Source organism: Zosterops lateralis, assembly GCF_965231275.1.
Source record: "Zosterops lateralis genome assembly, chromosome: 6".
NCBI classification, from domain to species: domain Eukaryota; kingdom Metazoa; phylum Chordata; class Aves; order Passeriformes; family Zosteropidae; genus Zosterops; species Zosterops lateralis.
The window spans coordinates 1321093-1340086 of NC_139761.1; the positions used below are offsets into that span (position 1 = coordinate 1321093).

At 46.0% G+C, this 18994-nt stretch overlaps 1 protein-coding gene across 1 annotated transcript in view; it reads right to left on the reverse strand.

Moving 5' to 3' along the window:
- Positions 1-18994, reverse strand: part of MDGA2 (MAM domain containing glycosylphosphatidylinositol anchor 2) — a 231052-nt gene that overhangs the window by 76126 nt on the left and 135932 nt on the right. Inside the window, exon 7 of the mRNA XM_083863873.1 lies at positions 6215-6544. Within this exon, the coding sequence (XP_083719999.1) occupies positions 6215-6544 (330 nt within the window). The remainder of the gene's footprint in view (positions 1-6214; positions 6545-18994) is intronic.

The window sequence follows — 18994 nt, forward strand, 5'->3', positions numbered from 1 at the left end:
ACAAAAAGCTTTGGTGACACCTGGAGAACAAAAGGCTTTGGTGACACCTGGAGAACAAAAGGCTTTGGTGACATTAAAAGGACAAAAAGCTTTGGTGACACTTGGAAAAGCGACACTTGGAGAACGAAAAGCTCTAGTGACACCCGGAGAACAAAAAGCCCCAGTGACACTCCAGTGGCACGGATTTAAAGCCACACTGTCACCCTGTGAGTGGGCAGTGGCCCGTGGTGAGCAGGTTCTGCTGATCCCTGTCCAACCCTGGTTTTAAATAAAACATCTGAGACAACCCAGCCTCCCCGGGGTGCTGATCCAGCACGAGGTGAGGTGGCAGGAGGTCACTGCTCTCCTCTCCTCTCCTCTCTGAATTTTTTTTGTTCTGCCCCCTAGACAGACATTCCTGTTGCTGGAGAGAGTAAAACCAGCCAGGAACTCTTCCAGCTGCTCTCCCGTGGCAGCTCCACTGTAATTCCAGAGGATCCATGATCCAGCACAGTGTAAATGAGAACAGGGACAAGACAAGACAGCAATTCCTGGGGAAAAAGCCCCAAAATTCCTGAGCCTAGTGTGTTTATTCCTTGTGTATTCACAGTGTTTTTTCGTGTTCTACTCGAGCTTCCTGAAGCCCTGATGGATCAAATCTCGGCTTAATTAACAGATCAGACAGATTAATTAAATGCCAGCGAGCCGCTGGCAGAGGCAGGGAGCTGCAGACAGAGAAATCCTTCAGCGGAGCTCTGATCCCATTAAAACCTGGAGGCTGGGGTGGGCTTTAACATCCCTTCCCAAAACATTCCATGACTCCAGAACAAAGTTCCATGATTCCAGGACAACCACAGGTGGACAAGGAGCCCCTCACAACTGCTGAGCTCTTCCCTGGGGATTTTGGGAGCTGCTGTTTCTTAGAAAACCGTTTCCTTGGAGTGACCCTTGTCAGCGACAGGGAAAAACCCTGGGATAACGTGGCCAGGATGCTCCACATGGATCCATCCTAATAATCGAGATCAGGTGCAGCAAAGGAGCATTTCGAGCATTGAGAAATCATCCAAAACTGGAGATCATCACTCAGAGAGAACCTTCCCCAAGGAGCTGCTGGAATTCACCTTATCCCAGGAATTCAAAGCCAGGAATGATGAGGGAAGGGAGGATGAAGTTGTTTTTTGCGCCTTATTTCTGCAATATTTATGGATTTGCAGAGATTAATCATCCCCTGCCCGAGAGCTGCAGTTTGGGTCCAGCTCATGATTCACACGATGCCTGAGTTAAGCCAGGCCTGAGCCAGGGACTAAAACTGATCTGAGCGAGATTATTCCACCCAGGAAGGGCAGAGAGGGATAATTATGACTGAGGGATAATTATGGTGGTTCTGTCTGTAAACAGAGGCTGGAACTGCTCAGCTGCTTTGGGATTTTTTGGGTTTTTTTTTGGAGAAATGTTGGGGAACATCGAGGAGCTGCTGCTGCTGGAAGGGACCCAAGGGGGGAGATTTGCTGATCCAGGAAAATGGTTGGAACAGCAGCTGAAGACAAGAAAACTGAGGAGGATTTCCTTCACCCTTTCCATCCTCATGGAAGAGGGTCCATAAGGCACTGGGGTGGAAGGGAAATGGAGAGACCTGTCAGGAATTCCTGCCTGGATTTCACAGGTGCTTCCCCATCATTCCTGGTCCTGTGTCCCAATTCCAAAGGGGAAATTCCATGTTTTCTGGGGCACAAACCACTCCTAACTGCACGTGAGGACACAATATCCACTGTGGATTTTATGGAATCAGAGAATCCTTTAAATTGGAAAAGCCCTCCAAAATCACCAAGCCAAACCATCCCATGGCCCCAAGTGCCACATCCACATGTTTTCTGAACATTTCCATGGAAGAGAATTCCCCTGGACAACCTTTTCCATCCTTTTTGAGCAGGAATTTTTCCCTAAGATCCAATTTAAAACCCCCTCTGAGACCTGAAGTGATGGCGAAACCTCGGACAAAGGGCCCAAATTTGAGGGTTGGGATAATCCTGATTTTTTGGACAAAAAAAAAAAATTCTGCTCAGGCAGGGAAATAATTCCAGGATCAGTGCTTGGAACACAGCACTAAAGCCCTAAGCCGCCACCTTTGCCAGAGGAAAGAGGAACATTTAAAACCCAGAAGATGCAGAGCCAGCAGAAAATTAGGGAAATTAATTCCAGTGCTTTTGCAGGAGCCGTGCTGAGGAGCAGCCTTGGATGGGGAGAACCACGGGGTGAGGGGGGTCTGGAGGAGAAAAAAGAGATTCTGCCAGCTCCCAGAAATCCTGCTGGAATCCACCCGTGGAGGGTGGATTTATCCCAGAGAAATCAGATTTCCCAAGGGAATGGGATGCGGGGCAGGAGAGGAAGGGGCTCTCAAGGATGGAGTTAACAGGAAAAGCTCTGCGCATTAAGCACAAAAACAGAACTATAAAAGATAAAGATTTTTTAACAAAATACGGCGTTTTTCTGTCCTTTCTGCTCCCTGCTCCTTCCCGAGATAAATTCCAAGGATGAAGGCTCACCAAACCCATCCATTTGCTGCAATAACCAAAGGCCTCTGTTTCCTACCATCCCTCTGGACTGTGCTTAAGGTTTACAAATACCTTAATTAGCCACTAATTGCCTCCCAAACCCCACATCCTCATTATGCAAGGGCTGTGATTCTGATAAACATTTCAGGCTGGAATCAAGGCCTCTTTTTATGTCTCATCAAAGCAGGAACAGGATGACCAGAGGATTTCTGTGGCACCACCAGATCAAGGCTGCAGGTCCTGGAACAGCAGCCCGGAGCCTTAATTAATTCATTATTTAAGGAAGAGCTGATGAGCTTGGCAGAGAAACCCTGTTCCTATTGCAGAGCCTCACATGGAGCGGCTCTCCAAGTATTTCTCTGCCCGGATTGTGGCAGAATTTGTGGAGAGGCAAATTTATCCCTGGAAGTGTTGGAGTGTCCTTTATTTATTTATCCCATCCCCATCCCCATGAGCTGTTGGAACCAGGTGGGGCAGTGTTTTCCCAGGCCCCTCCTTTGGGCTCTTCTGCTCATGGCCCATCAATGCCTTGCCCAGGACTCACAGGGAACTCCCTCCAGGAGCTCTCTCTGTTTAATGGGCCATCAAGGAGCCACTGCACGACTCCTCATCCCATTGGGAGATGCTCCCAATGCCCAGGGGGAGGAGCCAAGCATTCCCACCTGGAGAGAATCTGGGATTTGGGACAGGACAAGCAGCCCTGAGCCACTGGATTCCCAGAGGAGCAGAGCTCCCAGACCTTTCTGTGGGATCACTGCTTCAGGAAGAGCCCCTCACCTGGACTGCTCCCCCCACCCTGCTCAGGGTGTGTTCTGACTCTGCCAGTGCTCCTTTGTGTTATTGCATTGATTTGATTTTATTTTACCTTTTTCCCTTTCTTCTTATTAAATTGTATTTCTGACTTGGAGCCTCTCACTTGTTTTGCTTTCAAACCATGACATGGAACAACCTGGGATAGTGGGAGGTGGCCCTTCCAACCCAAACAGCTCCATGATTCCATGACTGATTCCATAATTGATTCCATGATTGATTCCATGATTGATTCCATGATTGATTCCATAATTGATTCCATGATTCCATGAGCTCTGGAGGCCTCCAGGCTGCCCTGTGCCCGTCCAAAATCCGTGTCCAGCTCCGGGATGTTCCCATCCTGAGGTGGCACAAGCTCAGCACGTCCTCAGTCTCAGGGCAGGAATTTGTTTGATGGTTTTCCCATGTGGGACATTTCTCTGGCTGTCCCCACATGAGGAAAAGAGGGATCAGCAGTTCCTCCAGACCTTCCTGTGGCAATTCACAGCAAAAACCAGAAAATTCAAACCAGAAAATAAAGGGAAATGCCCCAAAATAACAAATCTCTTCCCTGCTCAATTAAATCTCCATGGAAAAGGTGGAAAGGGAATGAGGCAGAAGGGGAAAACGCTGATTTTTGGGTATAAAAACAGTGCCCTGAACAGAGCAAACCCTCCCAATCCCAAAGCTGATTCTTCCTGCCTAAATCCAATATTTGAGGCAGAGAAAAAAAATCCCTTGCACAGGCTGACACCCTCCAATCCACCTCTTATTTTTTTTCCTTTTTGCTTACCACAGACCCACTTTATTGAGGTTTTTGCTGCTTTTTTTAACATCTTGTTGCCTTTTTAGCATCTTCTGCCTCCAGGTTTCCATGACATGATCCCCACATCTCCCGAAAAACCCAGGCTGGCTCTCGGTAACGTTTGCCCAGGGTGGGTTTTATGGATGACAGGGCTTTTCTAGGGCAGATATTCCACGTTTGAGTCTCGATCCCCCCCCTCCACTGACCTATTTTATTGAGATATGGGGGGGAGCAGCCAGGGGATTACTTCAGGTCCATTTATATAAGATACTCAGGACGTAAATCCGTGGGAGGTTTTTTTTTGGTTTTTTGGGGGGTTTTTTTGGGGGTTTTTGTGGTGGTTTTTTTTTTTTTTTTTTTTTTTTTTTGGTTTTTTGTTGGTTTGTTTTGTTTTGTTTTGTTTTGTTTTTGTTTTTGTTTTTGTTTTTTTGTGTTTGTTTTTTTTTTTTCCTGCTGAAAATGTCAAAGGAAACAAAATATTCCCTCTTAAACAAGGGGCAATTCCAAAGCCACACATCCCTTCCCAACCTCCTGGAGAATTCATGGATTTCCTCCTTTTTTGGGATTTGACAGAGCCTTTTCCTGCCCCACTCGGTGACTCCAGGAGGAGCCGCACAAACATCAGGAAGAGGAAATTCCCCCCCTCCATCCCAGACATCCAGAGGGATGTTAATAAATGCCTGCAAGTCCTGGCATTTGGGAAATGTGTTTGTGCCTGGGCCTTCTGTTCCTAATTAGCAGAGCAGTAATGAATCTTGATGAATCAGTAATGACCTTCAAAGCATGGCAACTATTTCAGCTTCCACTTGGCTGGGTAATGAAGTCGTTCCAAGAGCAGAATTCCTTTTAGGAGGCTGAAAAAGGGCTGAGCTCAAATTCCAGATTTTTTTTCCCCCTCTTCCTGATTTTCTGGAGTGTTCCAGGACAGGAAATTTAAAGTGGTGACAGAATTCCTAATTTCCTGCAGGGATTGTGGTGAGTTGATAGGAATGGCCAACTAGTGGATGCTTCCAGGAAATCCCATCAGTTTTCCCAAGGATTCCCAAGGAATTCCAGGGAATTCAGGAGTTATTGGATGCACGAGTGCACCCACAGCACTGTTTGATCTGCCTGGGCAGGCAGGTGACATGAGCGTGGAATGCTCATCCATCATTCCAAAGTTTGCCCTTATCCTCTAAGAATCCTCCCAGTTCTTTTCCTGATAGTGAAATTCTGGAATCATGGAAGGGTTTGGGATACAAGAGACATTAAATCCCATCCAGTGCCATCCCTTTTCCATGGCAGGGACACCTCCCACTGTCCCAGGGACACCTCCCACTGTCCCCAATGTCCAACCTGGCCTTGGGCACTGCCAGGGATCCAGGGGCAGCCACAGCAAATCTGGCAATTCCAGCCCAGGCAGGAATTCCCAGTTCCCAATCTCCCACCCAAATCTCCCCTTTTCCAGCCTAAAGCCATTCCCTGTGTCCTGTCCCTCCATCCCTTGTCCCCAGTCCCTCTCCAGCTCTCCTGGAGCCCCTTCAGGCCCTGCCAGGGGCTCTGAGCTCTCCCTGGAGCTTCTCCTCTCCAGGGGAACATTCCCAGCTCTCCCAGCCTGGCTCCAGAGCAAAGGGGCTCCAGCCCCAGACCACCTCCATGACCAAAAAGGATTCAACATGGAGCTTCCTCAGGTTTTTGTTGTTTGATCAAAACAGCTCAGCCCCTGATGGAGGGTCAGGGAATCCCAGAGTGGTTTGGGATTAAATCCCATCCAGTGCCATCCCTTTTCCATGGGCAGGGACACCTCCCCCTGTCCCAGGGACACCTCCCACTGTCCCAGGCTGCTCCAAGCCCAAACATCCAACCTGGCCTTGGGCACTGCCAGGGATCCAGGGGCAGCCACAGCAAATCTGGGAATTCCAGCCCAGGCAGGAATTCCCAATTCCCAATATCCCACCCAAATCTCCCCTTTTCCAATTCGAACCCCTTCCCTGTGCCCCATCACCAGCTCCTGACGGACATTCCCTCTCCATCTCCCTTGGAATATCCCCACACAACCTCCTCCACCACTCTGGGTGACCCCAAACCCCCCAAACCCCCAAACTCTCACCCGTGCTGCTGGAGATGTTGACATCGATGCTGATATCCGAGATCCCTCCTCCCTTGAGGGACGCCACGCAGGTGTAGGTCCCGAAATCGGTGAACTTGAGGTCGATGATGTCCAGGTTGGTGGTGCCCGGGGACACGTCGGGGTCGGTCTGGGTGATGACCATCCTCTCCGAGCTGCGCAGGGGCCGCCCGTTCTTGAACCAGCTGAAGGCCAGCTCCTCTGAGGGGATGGCCTCCACCTGGCACGAGATCTTCACCTCCCGCCCGATCTGGATGTTGTCGTCCTTGTGGTACGGGTCCGGCGTGATCCAAAAGCGACCTTTTTTTAAGGCTGGAAGGTAAGGGAAAAAGAGTAATTTTTTTAAATCGGAATTTTTTTTATCGTGATGTAAAAAGAAACAGTAATTTTTTTTTAGTTGGAATTTTTTATCGTAATCCAAAAGCAACCCTTTTATAAGGCTGGAAGATAAGGGGAAAAGAGTAATTTTTTAAACCGGAATTTTTAATCATAATGTAAAAAAAAAAAAGTAATTTTTTTAGTCGGAATTTTTTATCGTAATGTAGAAAAAACAGTAATTTTTTAAATCATAATGTAGAAAAATAGTGATATTTTAAATCAGATTTTTTTTTATCATAATGTAGAAAAAACAGTGATTTTTTTAATTCAGAATTTTTTATCATCATGTAGAAAAAACAGTATTTTTTTAAATCATAACTTAGAAAAAACAGTGATTTTTTTAAATCAGAATTTTTTATCATAATGTAGAAAAAACAGTGACTTTTTTATCATAATGTAGAAAAAATAGTAATATTTTAATAGAATTTTTTATCGTAATGTAGGAATAACATTGATTTTTTTAATTCAGAATTTTTTATCATCATGTAGAAAAAACAGCAATGTTTTTTATCATAATGTAGAAAAAACAGTGATTTTTTTAATCAGAATTTTTTTATCATAATGTAGAAAAAACAGTGACTTTTTTATCATAATGTAGAAAAAATAGTAAAATTTAATAGAATTTTTTATCATAAAGTAGAAATAACAGTGATTTTTTTAAATCAGAATTTTTTATCGCAACATAGAAAAAACAGTAATTTTTTATCATAATGTAGAAAAACAGGGGTTTTTTAAATATGAATTTATCATAACGTAGAAATAACAGTGATTTTTTAAAATCAGAATTTTTTATCATCATGTAGAAAAAACAGTAACATTTTTTATCAGAATGTGGAAAAACAGTAATTTTTTAATCAGAATTTTTCATCATAAAATAGAAAAAAACAGTAATTTTTATCATAACATAGAAAAAATAGTGATTTTTAAAAATCACAATTTTCTATCATAACATAGAAAAAACAATGTTTTCCAACAGAATTTTTAATCATAACATTGAAAAAACTTGATTTTGTTTATTCCAAGTCAATTTAGTTTATTCAAAACCCCCTCAATTTTACTAATTCCGACTCATTTTTGCTAATTCAGACTCAATTTTGCTAATTCCAGCACAATTTTTCCAATCCAAACTCAATTTTGCTAATTCAGACTCGATTTTGCCAATCCAGACTCAATTTTGCCAATTCAGACTCAGTTTTGCTAATTCAGACTCAATTTTGGTAATTCGAACTCAATTTTGGTAATTCAGGAGCTCCTTGAACGACGCGGCTCTTCAGGACTCACAAATCCCACACTGAACGAGCCCTCCCAGCCACCTGGAAAAGAGCTCACACTCCCAGAACCCGGAAAAGAATTGTCCTGGGTTGTGGTGTGGGATGTGCACACAGTATTTATCCCATCCCCATCCCCATGAGCTGCTGGAACCAGGTGGGGCAGTGTTTTCCCAGGCCCCTCCTTTGGGCTCTTCTGCTCATGGCCCATCAATGCCTTGCCCAGGACTCACAGGGAACTCCCTCCAGGAGCTCTCTCTGTTTAATGGGCCATCAAGGAGCCACTGCACGACTCCTCATCCCATTGGGAGACGCTCCCAATGCCCAGGGGGAGGAGCCAAGCATTCCCACCTGGAGAGAATCTGGGATTTGGGACAGGACAAGCAGCCCTGAGCCACTGGATTCCCAGAGGAGCAGAGCTCCCAGACCTTTCTGTGGGATCACTGCTTCAGGAAGAGCCCCTCACCTGGACTGCTCCCCCCACCCTGCTCAGGGTGTGTTCTGACTCTGGCAGTGCTCCTTTGTGTTATTGCATTGATTTGATTTTATTTTACCTTTTTCCCTTTCTTCTTATTAAATTGTATTTCTGACTTGGAGCCTCTCACTCGTTTTGTTTTCAAACCATGACAAGAATTCTTGTTTATTAATTAATTAATTAATTAGGTTGTCTTTTCAAAGTGGGGAATAAAAAGCCTAAATCTGAGTTGAGTCCCACAGGGTAGGAGAGGCTTCTTCCACTAAAGAAGGCAAAATTTTTAAGGAAAAAAAAGGAAAATTTGATATTTTTCCCAGGAAAAGCATCATTTCGGATGATGCTCCTTAGTTCTCACCACTTCTTAAAGCATCTAACCAGTTGCTTTTATTTATTCATTTATTATTTAATTTATTTACATTATTCATTTACTCGTATTTACTTCAGGAAGCTTCATGGCTTTAATCAAGATGGAATTTTTTTTTTTTTTTTGCACTCCTCTTTATGGAGCCGCTCTCCTTCCCTTGGGAAAGGCTCAGCCAATTCCCAGGAATCACAAGGATGAACCAGTTGGAAACTGCCACAGAATTAAACTTTCTTTTTTTGTATGTGTGTGTGGAAATAACAGCTCAAACAATGCTTACACACAGAAAATAAAAACTCCTCAATATTTTTTGCAGATCCTTTTTAGGCAAGAGGAAAAACCAAAAAAAAAACCTCGATGGGCACGACTGGAGCGACGTTTTCAGCCCAAAATTAGCTGCTCCTAACCTCAATAAACTATTTTTATTTTCTGAATTTTCAGCAGTTTTTTCCTGTCTAGAACTGAACAAAGTCTAGCAGGGGAGTCGGGGTAACTTTCCTTTGTGGAAAAAACAACAATTCCGAGGTGAGAAAAGGGGGCAGAACCTCAAAGTTTAGGTCAAAAGCTGAACAGGGTTGGAACTGGATGGTCCTTAAGGATCTTCCAAGCCAAACAATTCCATGACTCTGGATGAGGTCCCCAAATTCCCTTCAGACCTTCCTGATTTCCAGAATGTTGGGAACACCTGAGCTGAGCCTGATTTAAACCCACCAGGTAAAGGAAAAGGGGTTTTTCTATAATTTTTCATTTTCTATCATTTTCATTTTCTATGACTTCCTCCATCCATCAATCCCATAAAACAGTGGCTGGGATTTTCCTCCTCTGTAGATCCCTGGACCTCCATTTCCAGGAGGAAATTCCAAAATGCCAAGAAAATTGACCCACGCCATGGATTTTGTCCCTGTGTTATCAGTCACATTTTTAGGCATCGCTGAGATGTTTTCCATGGGATGAGACACGGAAATAAAAGAGAAATTAAAGGTTAAGGGGGTTTCTACACAGGCAGAGATGAGGGGGAATGGTTATAAACTAAAAGGGATTTAATGGGATATTGGGAAGGAATTCTTGGCTGGGCTGGAATTCCCAGATTTGCTGTGGCTGCCCCTGGATCCCTGGAATGTCCAAGGCCAGGTTGGACATTGGGGTTGGAGCAGCCTGGGACAGTGGGAGGTGTCCCTGCCATGGCAGGGGTGGAATGGGATGGGATTTAATCCCAAACCACTCTGGGACTCCCTGACCCTCCATTGGGGGCTGAGTTGCTTTGATCAAACAACAGAAACCTGAGCAAGCTCCATGTTGGATCATTTTTGGTCATGGAGGTGCTCTGGGGCTGGAGCTGCTCTGGAGCCAGGCTGGGAGAGCTGGGAATGTTCCCCTGGAGAGGAGAAGCTCCAGGGAGAGCTCAGAGCCCCTGGCAGGGCCTGAAGGGGCTCCAGGAGAGCTGGAGAGGGACTGGGGACAAGGGATGGAGGGACAGGACACAGGGAATGGCTTTAGGCTGGAAAGGGGAGATTTGGGTGGGATATTGGGAATTGGGAATTCCTGTCTGGGCTGGAATTGCCAGATTTGCTGTGGCTGCCCCTGGATCCCTGGCAGTGCCCAAGGCCAGGCTGGACACTGGGGACAGTGGGAGGTGTCCCTGCCCCTGGAATCATCTCTAAAGTCACTTCCCACCCAAACCATTCCCGCCAAACGGGGGTGATGCCGCCGCAGACCCTTCCCCGCAGAAATTTTTGGAACGTCACCAGCACACGGAGCTCCGAAGGAGCAGCAAACGCACAAATAAATCTGTGACTGTTCCCTGAGACTCAGCAAAGCGCCAGCCCCGCTCCAAAGAGGCCCCAAAGAACGGGGCTGTGATCAAACGGCCCGAGATGAAACAACTTTTTGTCCTCAAACTCCTCACGGACAGTCCCTGCCCTCGCTCATTAATTATATTTTCAAAGTAATAAAATGCAGTTCAGGATCTCAAGCAAGGATCTATTTGCATTCAGCAGGTTCAGTTGGTTTGTGTTTTTTCCCCACCCCTCCGTGACTGACCCCAAATTTTCTTTTAATGCCTCAGAACGTTCCTGCCTCCCCAATTTCCAGTGGCTCAAACAACACCACTAAATTCATCAAGTTCTGCACCATTTTCTGCACCATTTTTAGGCTTTGACATGAGAATTATGTGCTGCTTCCCAAGTGGATTCAGGACACAGGGAACACTTGGATTTGTGGTTCCTGATGGCTCTGTCTGTGTTTAACCCTTGACAACAGGGCAGCAAAACTCCAAATTTCTGGTTTTTACCTTCACTGAGCAGCCAGACCCCCCCAGGGCACCTTCTGTGCCCTCCCCTGGGGAGGTTTGGGGTCATTTTGGTCGTTCACTTCACTTTTTGTCAGCGATTTTGTTTTGACCAGTGAAAATGAGGAGAAATTCACCCAAGTAGATGTTGGAGGTTTGGAGAGCTCAGAATCCAGCCTGGCCCTTGTTCCTGAGCACCCAGAACAGGAAATTTCCCATTTTCCAATAATTCCCTGCCCGGCCCCACCTCACTTCCAGCATCCTCCAAAATCCCTGGGAACTCTGTGATCTCCTGGGTCAGAGAAGTCAGGAAAACCTTTCCTGGTGTCCAGGTGTTCCTGGTCCCTTCCTGTGTCCTCCTCACATGTGGGAAAATGAGTTTGTGAACCTGGGAAAGATTCTCCACTTCATTTTTTAGGGATGATGGACTGCAGAGACACAGCGAGGAAATGGCCAAAGATCCCAGAATTCCAGGATTGATTAAGGAGGTTTGAGATCATTTTGGTAGTTTCACTTTTCATCAGCGATTTTGTTTTGACCAGAGAAAAGAAGGAGAATTTCACCCAAGTAGATTTGGGAGGTTTGGAGAGCTCAGAATCCAGCCTGGCCCTTGTTCCTGAACACCCAGAACAGGAAATTTCCCATTTTCCAATATTTTCCTGCCCAGCCCCACCTCACTTCCAGGATCCTCCAAAATCCCTGGGAATTCTGTGATCTCCTGGGTCAGAGAAGTCAGGAGAACCTTTCCTGGTGTCCAGGTGTTCCTGGTGCCTTTCTGTGTCCTTCTCACGGGTGGGAAAATGAGTTTGTGAACCTGGGAAAGATTCTCCACTTCATTTTTTAGGGATGATGGACTGCAGAGACACAGCGAGGAAATGGCCAAAGATCCCAGAATTCCAGGATTGATTGAGGAGGTTTGGGGTCATTTTGGTAGTTTCACTTTTCATCAGCGATTTTGTTTTGACCAGAGAAAAGAAGGAGAACTTCACCCAAGTAGATTTGGGAGGTTTGGAGAGCTCAGAATCCAGCCTGGCCCTTGTTCCTGAGCAACCAGAATGGGAAATTTCCTATTTTCCAATACTTTTGTGCCCAGCTCCACCTCACTTCCAGCATCCTCCAAATTCCCTGGGAACTCTGTGATCTCCTGGGTCAGAGAAGTCAGGAGAACCTTTCCTGGTGTCCAGGTGTTCCTGGTCCCTTCCTGTGTCCTTTTCACGGGTGGGAAAATGAGTTTGTGATCCTGGGAAAGATTCTCCACTTCATTTTTTAGGGATGGTGGATTGCAGAGACACAGCGAGGAAATGGCCAAAGATCCCAGAATTCCCAGGATTGATTGGGTTTGAAATGACCTTAAGGATCCTCCAGTCCCAACCCATGAACAGGGACATCTCCCACTATCCCAGATTGCTCCAAGGTCCATCCAGCCTGGCCAAACCATCATGGAATGGTGCAAAAAATGGATGAAACAAAAAAATCTGCTCCAGTGCCCCACGTGGGAAGAGCCCTGCAGTCCATATTTATTTTTTATCTGGAATTCCAGCCTAAATGGATCCATTTACGGCCCCAACTCCTCATTCCTACAGAATTAAACCCCATGGAAATCCTTCTCTGATGTCTCAGCAGTAACTTGTGCACTTCTATAAAATCAAGAGAAGGAAAATCCAAGTTTTTATCCCGAGCTCTGAAGAGACACCAAATTTTTGTTAATTTTGGCTGTGGGCAACAAAGTTGGGTCCATCTTCAAAATTCTCCAGGATTCCCTTAAACTCCCTTATCCAAACAATTTAACAACTGTCCAAAAGACCTTTTCACTGGTGATTATCCCAGTGTGGTCACTAAACTTCGTTCTTCACATGAAAACAACATTTTGAAATTGTTCCGTGGCTAAAGAACGGGGAAAAACTCAGATTTGTTGTTGCCAAAAATTCGCATTTGCTGTCACGGACCAGGAGAATATTGGAGAGGGGAATAACGGGGAGGAAATTACAGATTTCTGCCTTAATTGTGAAACTTAATTATTAGTAGAAGGGCAAAACCACACCCTAAATTATAGAGTTTGTGGATATCAGCTCCACATAATCAAAGTGTAGGACAGAATTCTGGAATGGTTTGGGATGGAAGAGTCCATAAATCCCATCCCAATCCACCCCTGGATGGGCAGGGACACCTCCCACTGTCCCAGGGACACGTCCCACTGTCCCCAATGTCCAACCTGGCCTTGGGCACTGCCAGGGATCCAGGGGCAGCCACAGCAAATCTGGGAATTCCAGCCCAGACAGGAATTCCCAGTTCCCAATCTCCCACCCAAATCTCCCCTTTTCCAGCCTAAAGCCATTCCCTGTGTCCTGTCCCTCCATCCCTTGTCCCCAGTCCCTCTCCAGCTCTCCTGGAGCCCCTTCAGGCCCTGCCAGGGGCTCTGAGCTCTCCCTGGAGCTTCTCCTCTCCAGGGGAACATTCCCAGCCCTTGGAGCAGCTTCGTGGCCTCCTCCAACACATCCCCACCTTCCTCGTCCTGAGAATCGCAGACCTGGATGCAATTCCGGTCAAAAGGACCAGTCTGGGTTGGAAGGAAATCAAAAATAATTCAAAAACCATTAAAAAATAGAATAATGAAATAAATAGTCTGAGTTTTTAAGGATGACATTCCAACTCGGATCCCCCTCAAAATCCAAATCCCTTAAATTGAGCATTTAGAATCATGGAATTGTTTGGGTCGGAAAACTCCTCTGAGATCACCAAGTCCAACCACCAACCTCTGTGGTCACCACCAAACCTTGTCCTCATCCACCCATTTTGGCCAGAATTCCGGGGATTGTGACCCCATCCCAACCCCTGAGCGGCCTCTCCCAACACTTCCCAAATCCACGAGGAAAAGACTCTGAGATAACTGAGAAAATTCCACTTCCCTTCACATTTGAAGCAGATTCCTGCTAAAAAAAGCCCCACGTTCCCAACATTTCAGCACGAGCTCCTTCTGCTCCTGTCAACACGCTCTGAGATGGAAGTTTTTTTGAAATCCCGAACTTCCAGAGCAGCTCCCCGAGCAATTAAGATGTCAAACGTCGTCTTCTCCTCGAGCATCTCCAAACTTTTAAATATCAAGCAATTATTTGGCACTTCCAAGGCCAGATGCCTTCCCACTTCCAATTTAAATGCAAATCCCACGGAGAGACTTCAGGGTTGGTTTTTTTTTTTTTGTTTCTGCTTTTAGAAACTGCTGCTAATTTTGCAAAGAAAAGGAATTATTTTATTATTATTATTTTATTCCTGTTTTTTTTTTTTTTAATTATTTTTTTGGTTTTTTTTTTTCCATGTGCTCTGCTTAATTAGCTCCCGGCTCCTTTGGAGCTGCTCTTTTGAAGGAGGGGGAGGTTTGGATTCCTTTGAATGATGAAAAAAAATTTCAGTTTACAACTCGCTCCAAATCTGATCCGTTCAGGAGATGAAGGCGAAGATCAAAGGGGGAGAAACTCAGCGTGGCTCCTCTTTTAACGGCTTTTAGGAGGAAAAGCTCCTCGGAAATTGGGGGTTGGAAATTGATGGGATCTCTGAGATCTCCTCCAGCACAAACCATTCCGTAATTCCGATAAATATCCAGGTGGGATTGAGCTCGGGAGTTTCATTCTCCCATCTCCAGCTCATGTTGGGTTTTCCAAGGCCTGGAAACCTCCAGGGATGGAAATTCCACCACCTCCCAGAAAAAACCAGGAGCTGCCCCAGTGCTGGATTTGGAGACAGAAATTGATGTATCCTCCCATTTTTCCTGATGGAAAGATGCTTCCTCCCTGATTTTAAAGGGATACAGACAATGGATCGTGGATGAGATCCCAACACATCCCAAAAAACTGCAGGAGTTTAACCAAGAAAAAACAGGGACAACTTAGCAGCTGGAATTTTACCACTTTTAAAACCCCTTGCAGAAGAAAAAAGGGGGGAAAAACCAAAATATTTCCTAAGCTCCAAGATCCCGGCTTGCCAAGATGTGGATGTGTGCCTGGAGCAGTGGATTGGGGCTATCCCATCCCAAAGATGGGAAATTCCCAAGAATTTCCCAAGGAAATGGGAATTCAGGAGTCACGAGCCAGACAAGGATTGGGACATAAATGAGACCCATGAGAGAAGCTGCCACAACCCCCAGTGCACTTGCCAAAAAAATCAGAAATTCTCAGAATTATGAGGCTGGATATTTTCCAGGACGTTTACAAAGTTGAAATCTTGTGCCAAAGCTGTCCCCCCAAGAAAAAAAAAAAAAAAAGAAAAAAAAAAAAAAAAAAAAAAAGCCTTGCTGAGTTTTCCTGCCCCAAAGTTATCCATTGGAATTCTTCCTTCTTTTCTTTCTATGTGAAACTCAGCCATTCCTCCAATCCCAGAGAAACCCCTCATTCCCAAGGTTTCCACACTGGATTTTCCCTATTCTTGTTTTTGGGGTGGCTCAGAAGCTTTGCTGGAATCCAGAATTTCCTTAGATTGGATTTCCTTCCTGGATTTCTTCCATGGGAATAATTTCCCTTCAACTTGGGATGTATTTCCCTTCAACGCTTTTTCTCCCACTCTTAAAGACCTCAAAACTTCATCACGATCCTATAAAAATTCTCAAAATTATTTATCGGACTGGGAAAATACCTAAAAATCCCAGTCCCAGTTGCTTGATGCAGCAGGAAAAGTGTCTTAAAACACATTTCAAGGGCAGCAAAGTGCCTTGGGAACATCAGAAGAAACCACTGTGAATTCATCCTTCTCCTCTTGGTTTCCTTCCCCTCCAAGAGGGGAAAAAACTTGGAAAAAATCCAACTTTTTCTCTGCCAAAAAGAAAATGTTGGTAAAAGTGCCCAGACCTTGTCGTGTGTTATCAGCCAGAATCAAAAACAATATCAAAGCACAGCACAAACACTGCCAAAACAATGATCAGCTTTAGTAATTAATAACTTCTGCCAATCAAGAAGAAGAATAACCTTTATCCTCGTCTCCAGGGGAATCCTGAGATCATTGAGGTTGGAAAAGAGCTCCAAGGTCACCAAGAGTCCAGCCTGTGCCCGATCCCCACCCTGTCCCCAGCCCAGAGCTCTGAGTGCCACCCCCAGCAATTCCTGGGACACTCCAGGGATGGGCACTCCAAACCTCCCTGGGCACTGCCAAGGCCTCAGCCCCCTTTCCATGGGGAAATTCCTGCTGCTGTCCCCCCTGAGCCTCCCCTGGCCCAGCCTGAGGCCGTTCCCTCTCCTCCTGTCCCTGTTCCCTGGGAGCAGAGCCCGACCCCCCCGGCTGTCCCCTCCTGGCAGGGACTTGTGCAGAGCCACAAGGTCCCCCCTGAGCCTCCTTTTCTCCAGGCTCTGCCCCTTCCCAGCTCCCTCAGGGATTCTCCAGACCCTTTCCAGCTCCATTCCCTGCCCTGGACACGCTCCAGCCCCTCCATGTCCTTCCTGAACTGAGGGGTCCAGAACTGGGCACAGCCCTCGAGGTGCTCCAGCAGTTCCAGCCCAGGGGGCAAACAGGACAGAAATGGCTTTTCTGCTCCTGCTGCCACACAATTCCTGATCCAGGTGCCTGTGGCCCCTTTCCCAGCTCATGTCCAGTCACTGTCCCCCAGCACCCCCAGAGAAAAATGGGGAACAAATATTTTTCCACCTGAACACAAGGAGAGGGATCAGACAAATCCTATCTCCTGAAATCCCTTCTGATAAATCCTTCCCGACACACGTGGTGCCCAACAGGCTCCTCATGATGTCCTCCAGAGCAGCAAACTCCCTTCAAAATCAAATTCCTGCTCATAGAAATTCCAGGAAGTCCTAATGAAAGGGCAGAAGGATCAATAAACCATCTCCGTTTTTATAGGAGAGCCTTTTATGAACTCATCCATGACCCCCCAGCCTGGGAAGGAGCTCACAGGGCTGAGCCTGTGGCAGATAATAAAAATAAATGGATTTTTTCAACTCCAAAGCTCTGCTTTTCCTCACATTCATTCCCAGAGCTGTAAAGTTTTAGGGAGCACACACTGGGAATTTATGGCTGTAGGAATGTTCAGGATGAGCAGGTCAGATTTGGTTGGTTAAAACCTTTGGAAATCCCATCACAGTGGGAGTTTCTCCATGGAGGAGATGCCTGTGGATATTCGCCAAGGCCTTTGGGGTTTTCCAGACAGGAAATCAGATGGAAAAATCAGAATTATTAAGGCCGGAAAAGCCCTCAGAGATCATCGAGCCAAGGTGTTATCCCAGCACTGCCAAGGCCACCATGGACCCTCATCCCAAAATTTATTCCATTTTTCCACTTGCTGGGAGCTTTTCCCAGGATACAGAGAGGAAAAAACAGATGGGAAAAAAACCTTTCTCCTGCAATTTCATGGAAAACCCAACATTTTAGGATTTTAGAATTCCCAACCAACCCCTGATGTTTCCATATGTGCCAGACCCCCATCCCTAAATTTATTCAATTTATTGCATTCTCCCACTTGCTGGAAGCTCTTGCCAGAATATAAAGGAAAAAAAAATAATAATAAAAAAAAAAAAGGATGAAAAATAAAAAGCCCCTTCTGCCAGTTCCATGGAAAACCCAACATTTTAGGATTTTAGCATTCCCAACCAATCCCAGAAGATTCCAGGCAGTGACCACAAATCCAGATGTGCCACCGTCACCCTCCTGCCATGAGTGACCTGTTGGGTGACAATTATCACAGCTGCCACCAAACTCCAATTCCAGCTCTGGGATAAAATTCCAGGGCTTTTCCCATGCTCTGGTGCTCAGCAGCTCATGGAGGTCCTGCTCACATTTCAACTGATGGAATTTGGGCTCATTCCAGAGGTGCTGATGTCAAATCAGCCTCAATTTTATTTTTTACTCCTCTAAACCCCAAGGGAAATTCCTAAAAGCAGCTTTGGGATAAAGAACAGGAAAGCAGAAGGAAGGCAGGTGGAGAGAATAAAATCCCAGGATTTTCATTTAATTAAAAAAGCAACAAAAAGTTCATTAATTTCCCAATCTGAGCTTCCTCCCTCTGCTTTTATCCCTTAATTTTTTTTAATTTTTAAATTTTTTTTTTTTTGGCAGCCACTCCTCCAGTTCACACACAATTTTTTAAAGGGATAATCCAGAGGTACTTCCAGCAATCCTGGCCTTAAAAGGGATTTCCCTGGAGTGCTTTTTGTTCGGGAAGAGCTTTTGTGCTGCTGCTGAGCACGGCCATTATTTTCTATTTCAGCTGACAGGGAATCCCACCCCTCGGAAAAATTAACTCCGAGGACGAGGTTTCCACTCCCCAGAAGGTGAAAGTCACAGAGGCAGAGCCAAATGGAATTAAAAATGTGCTGCTGTTACAGCGGGAAAGAAAGAGGGATTCAATAAAAGGTGGGAATGGAAGAAGTTGTTCAGGAGGGAATAAATGGAATGGGATGTTCAGGAAAGGGATGGAGTCCCCGTTCCCGCAGGGATTTAAAGCCCTGTGGAGGTGGCACTTGGGGACATGGGGCAGTGGTGGCCTTGGCAGGGCTGGGGGATGGTTGGATTCCATCATGGAGGACTTTTCCAACCTCAGAAATTCTGTGGCTCCATGATTTTCACACAACCTGAGACCCTTCCCAACTCTGTCAATGCTCTTGATTTTACACCCTGGAAAACGTTTCTGTGGCTCTCCCTGAGTCCCAACCTGATGTGTCCTTCAAGGGCGTTATCCAGCATTTTCCTCCCTTACTGGATGGAGGAGCCACCCTGGAATCACAGAACCCTGGAATGGTTGGGGTGGGAAGGACCTTAAAGTCCATCCAATTCCCATGGGCAGGGACACCTCCCACTGTCCCAGGGACACCTCCCACTGTCCCCAATGTCCAACCTGGCCTTGGGCACTGCCAGGGATCCAGGGGCAGCCACAGCAAATCTGGCAATTCCAGCCCAGACAGGAATTCCCAATTCCCAATCTCCCACCCAAATCTCCCCTTTTCCAGCCTAAAGCCATTCCCTGTGTCCTGTCCCTCCATCCCTTGTCCCCAGTCCCTCTCCAGCT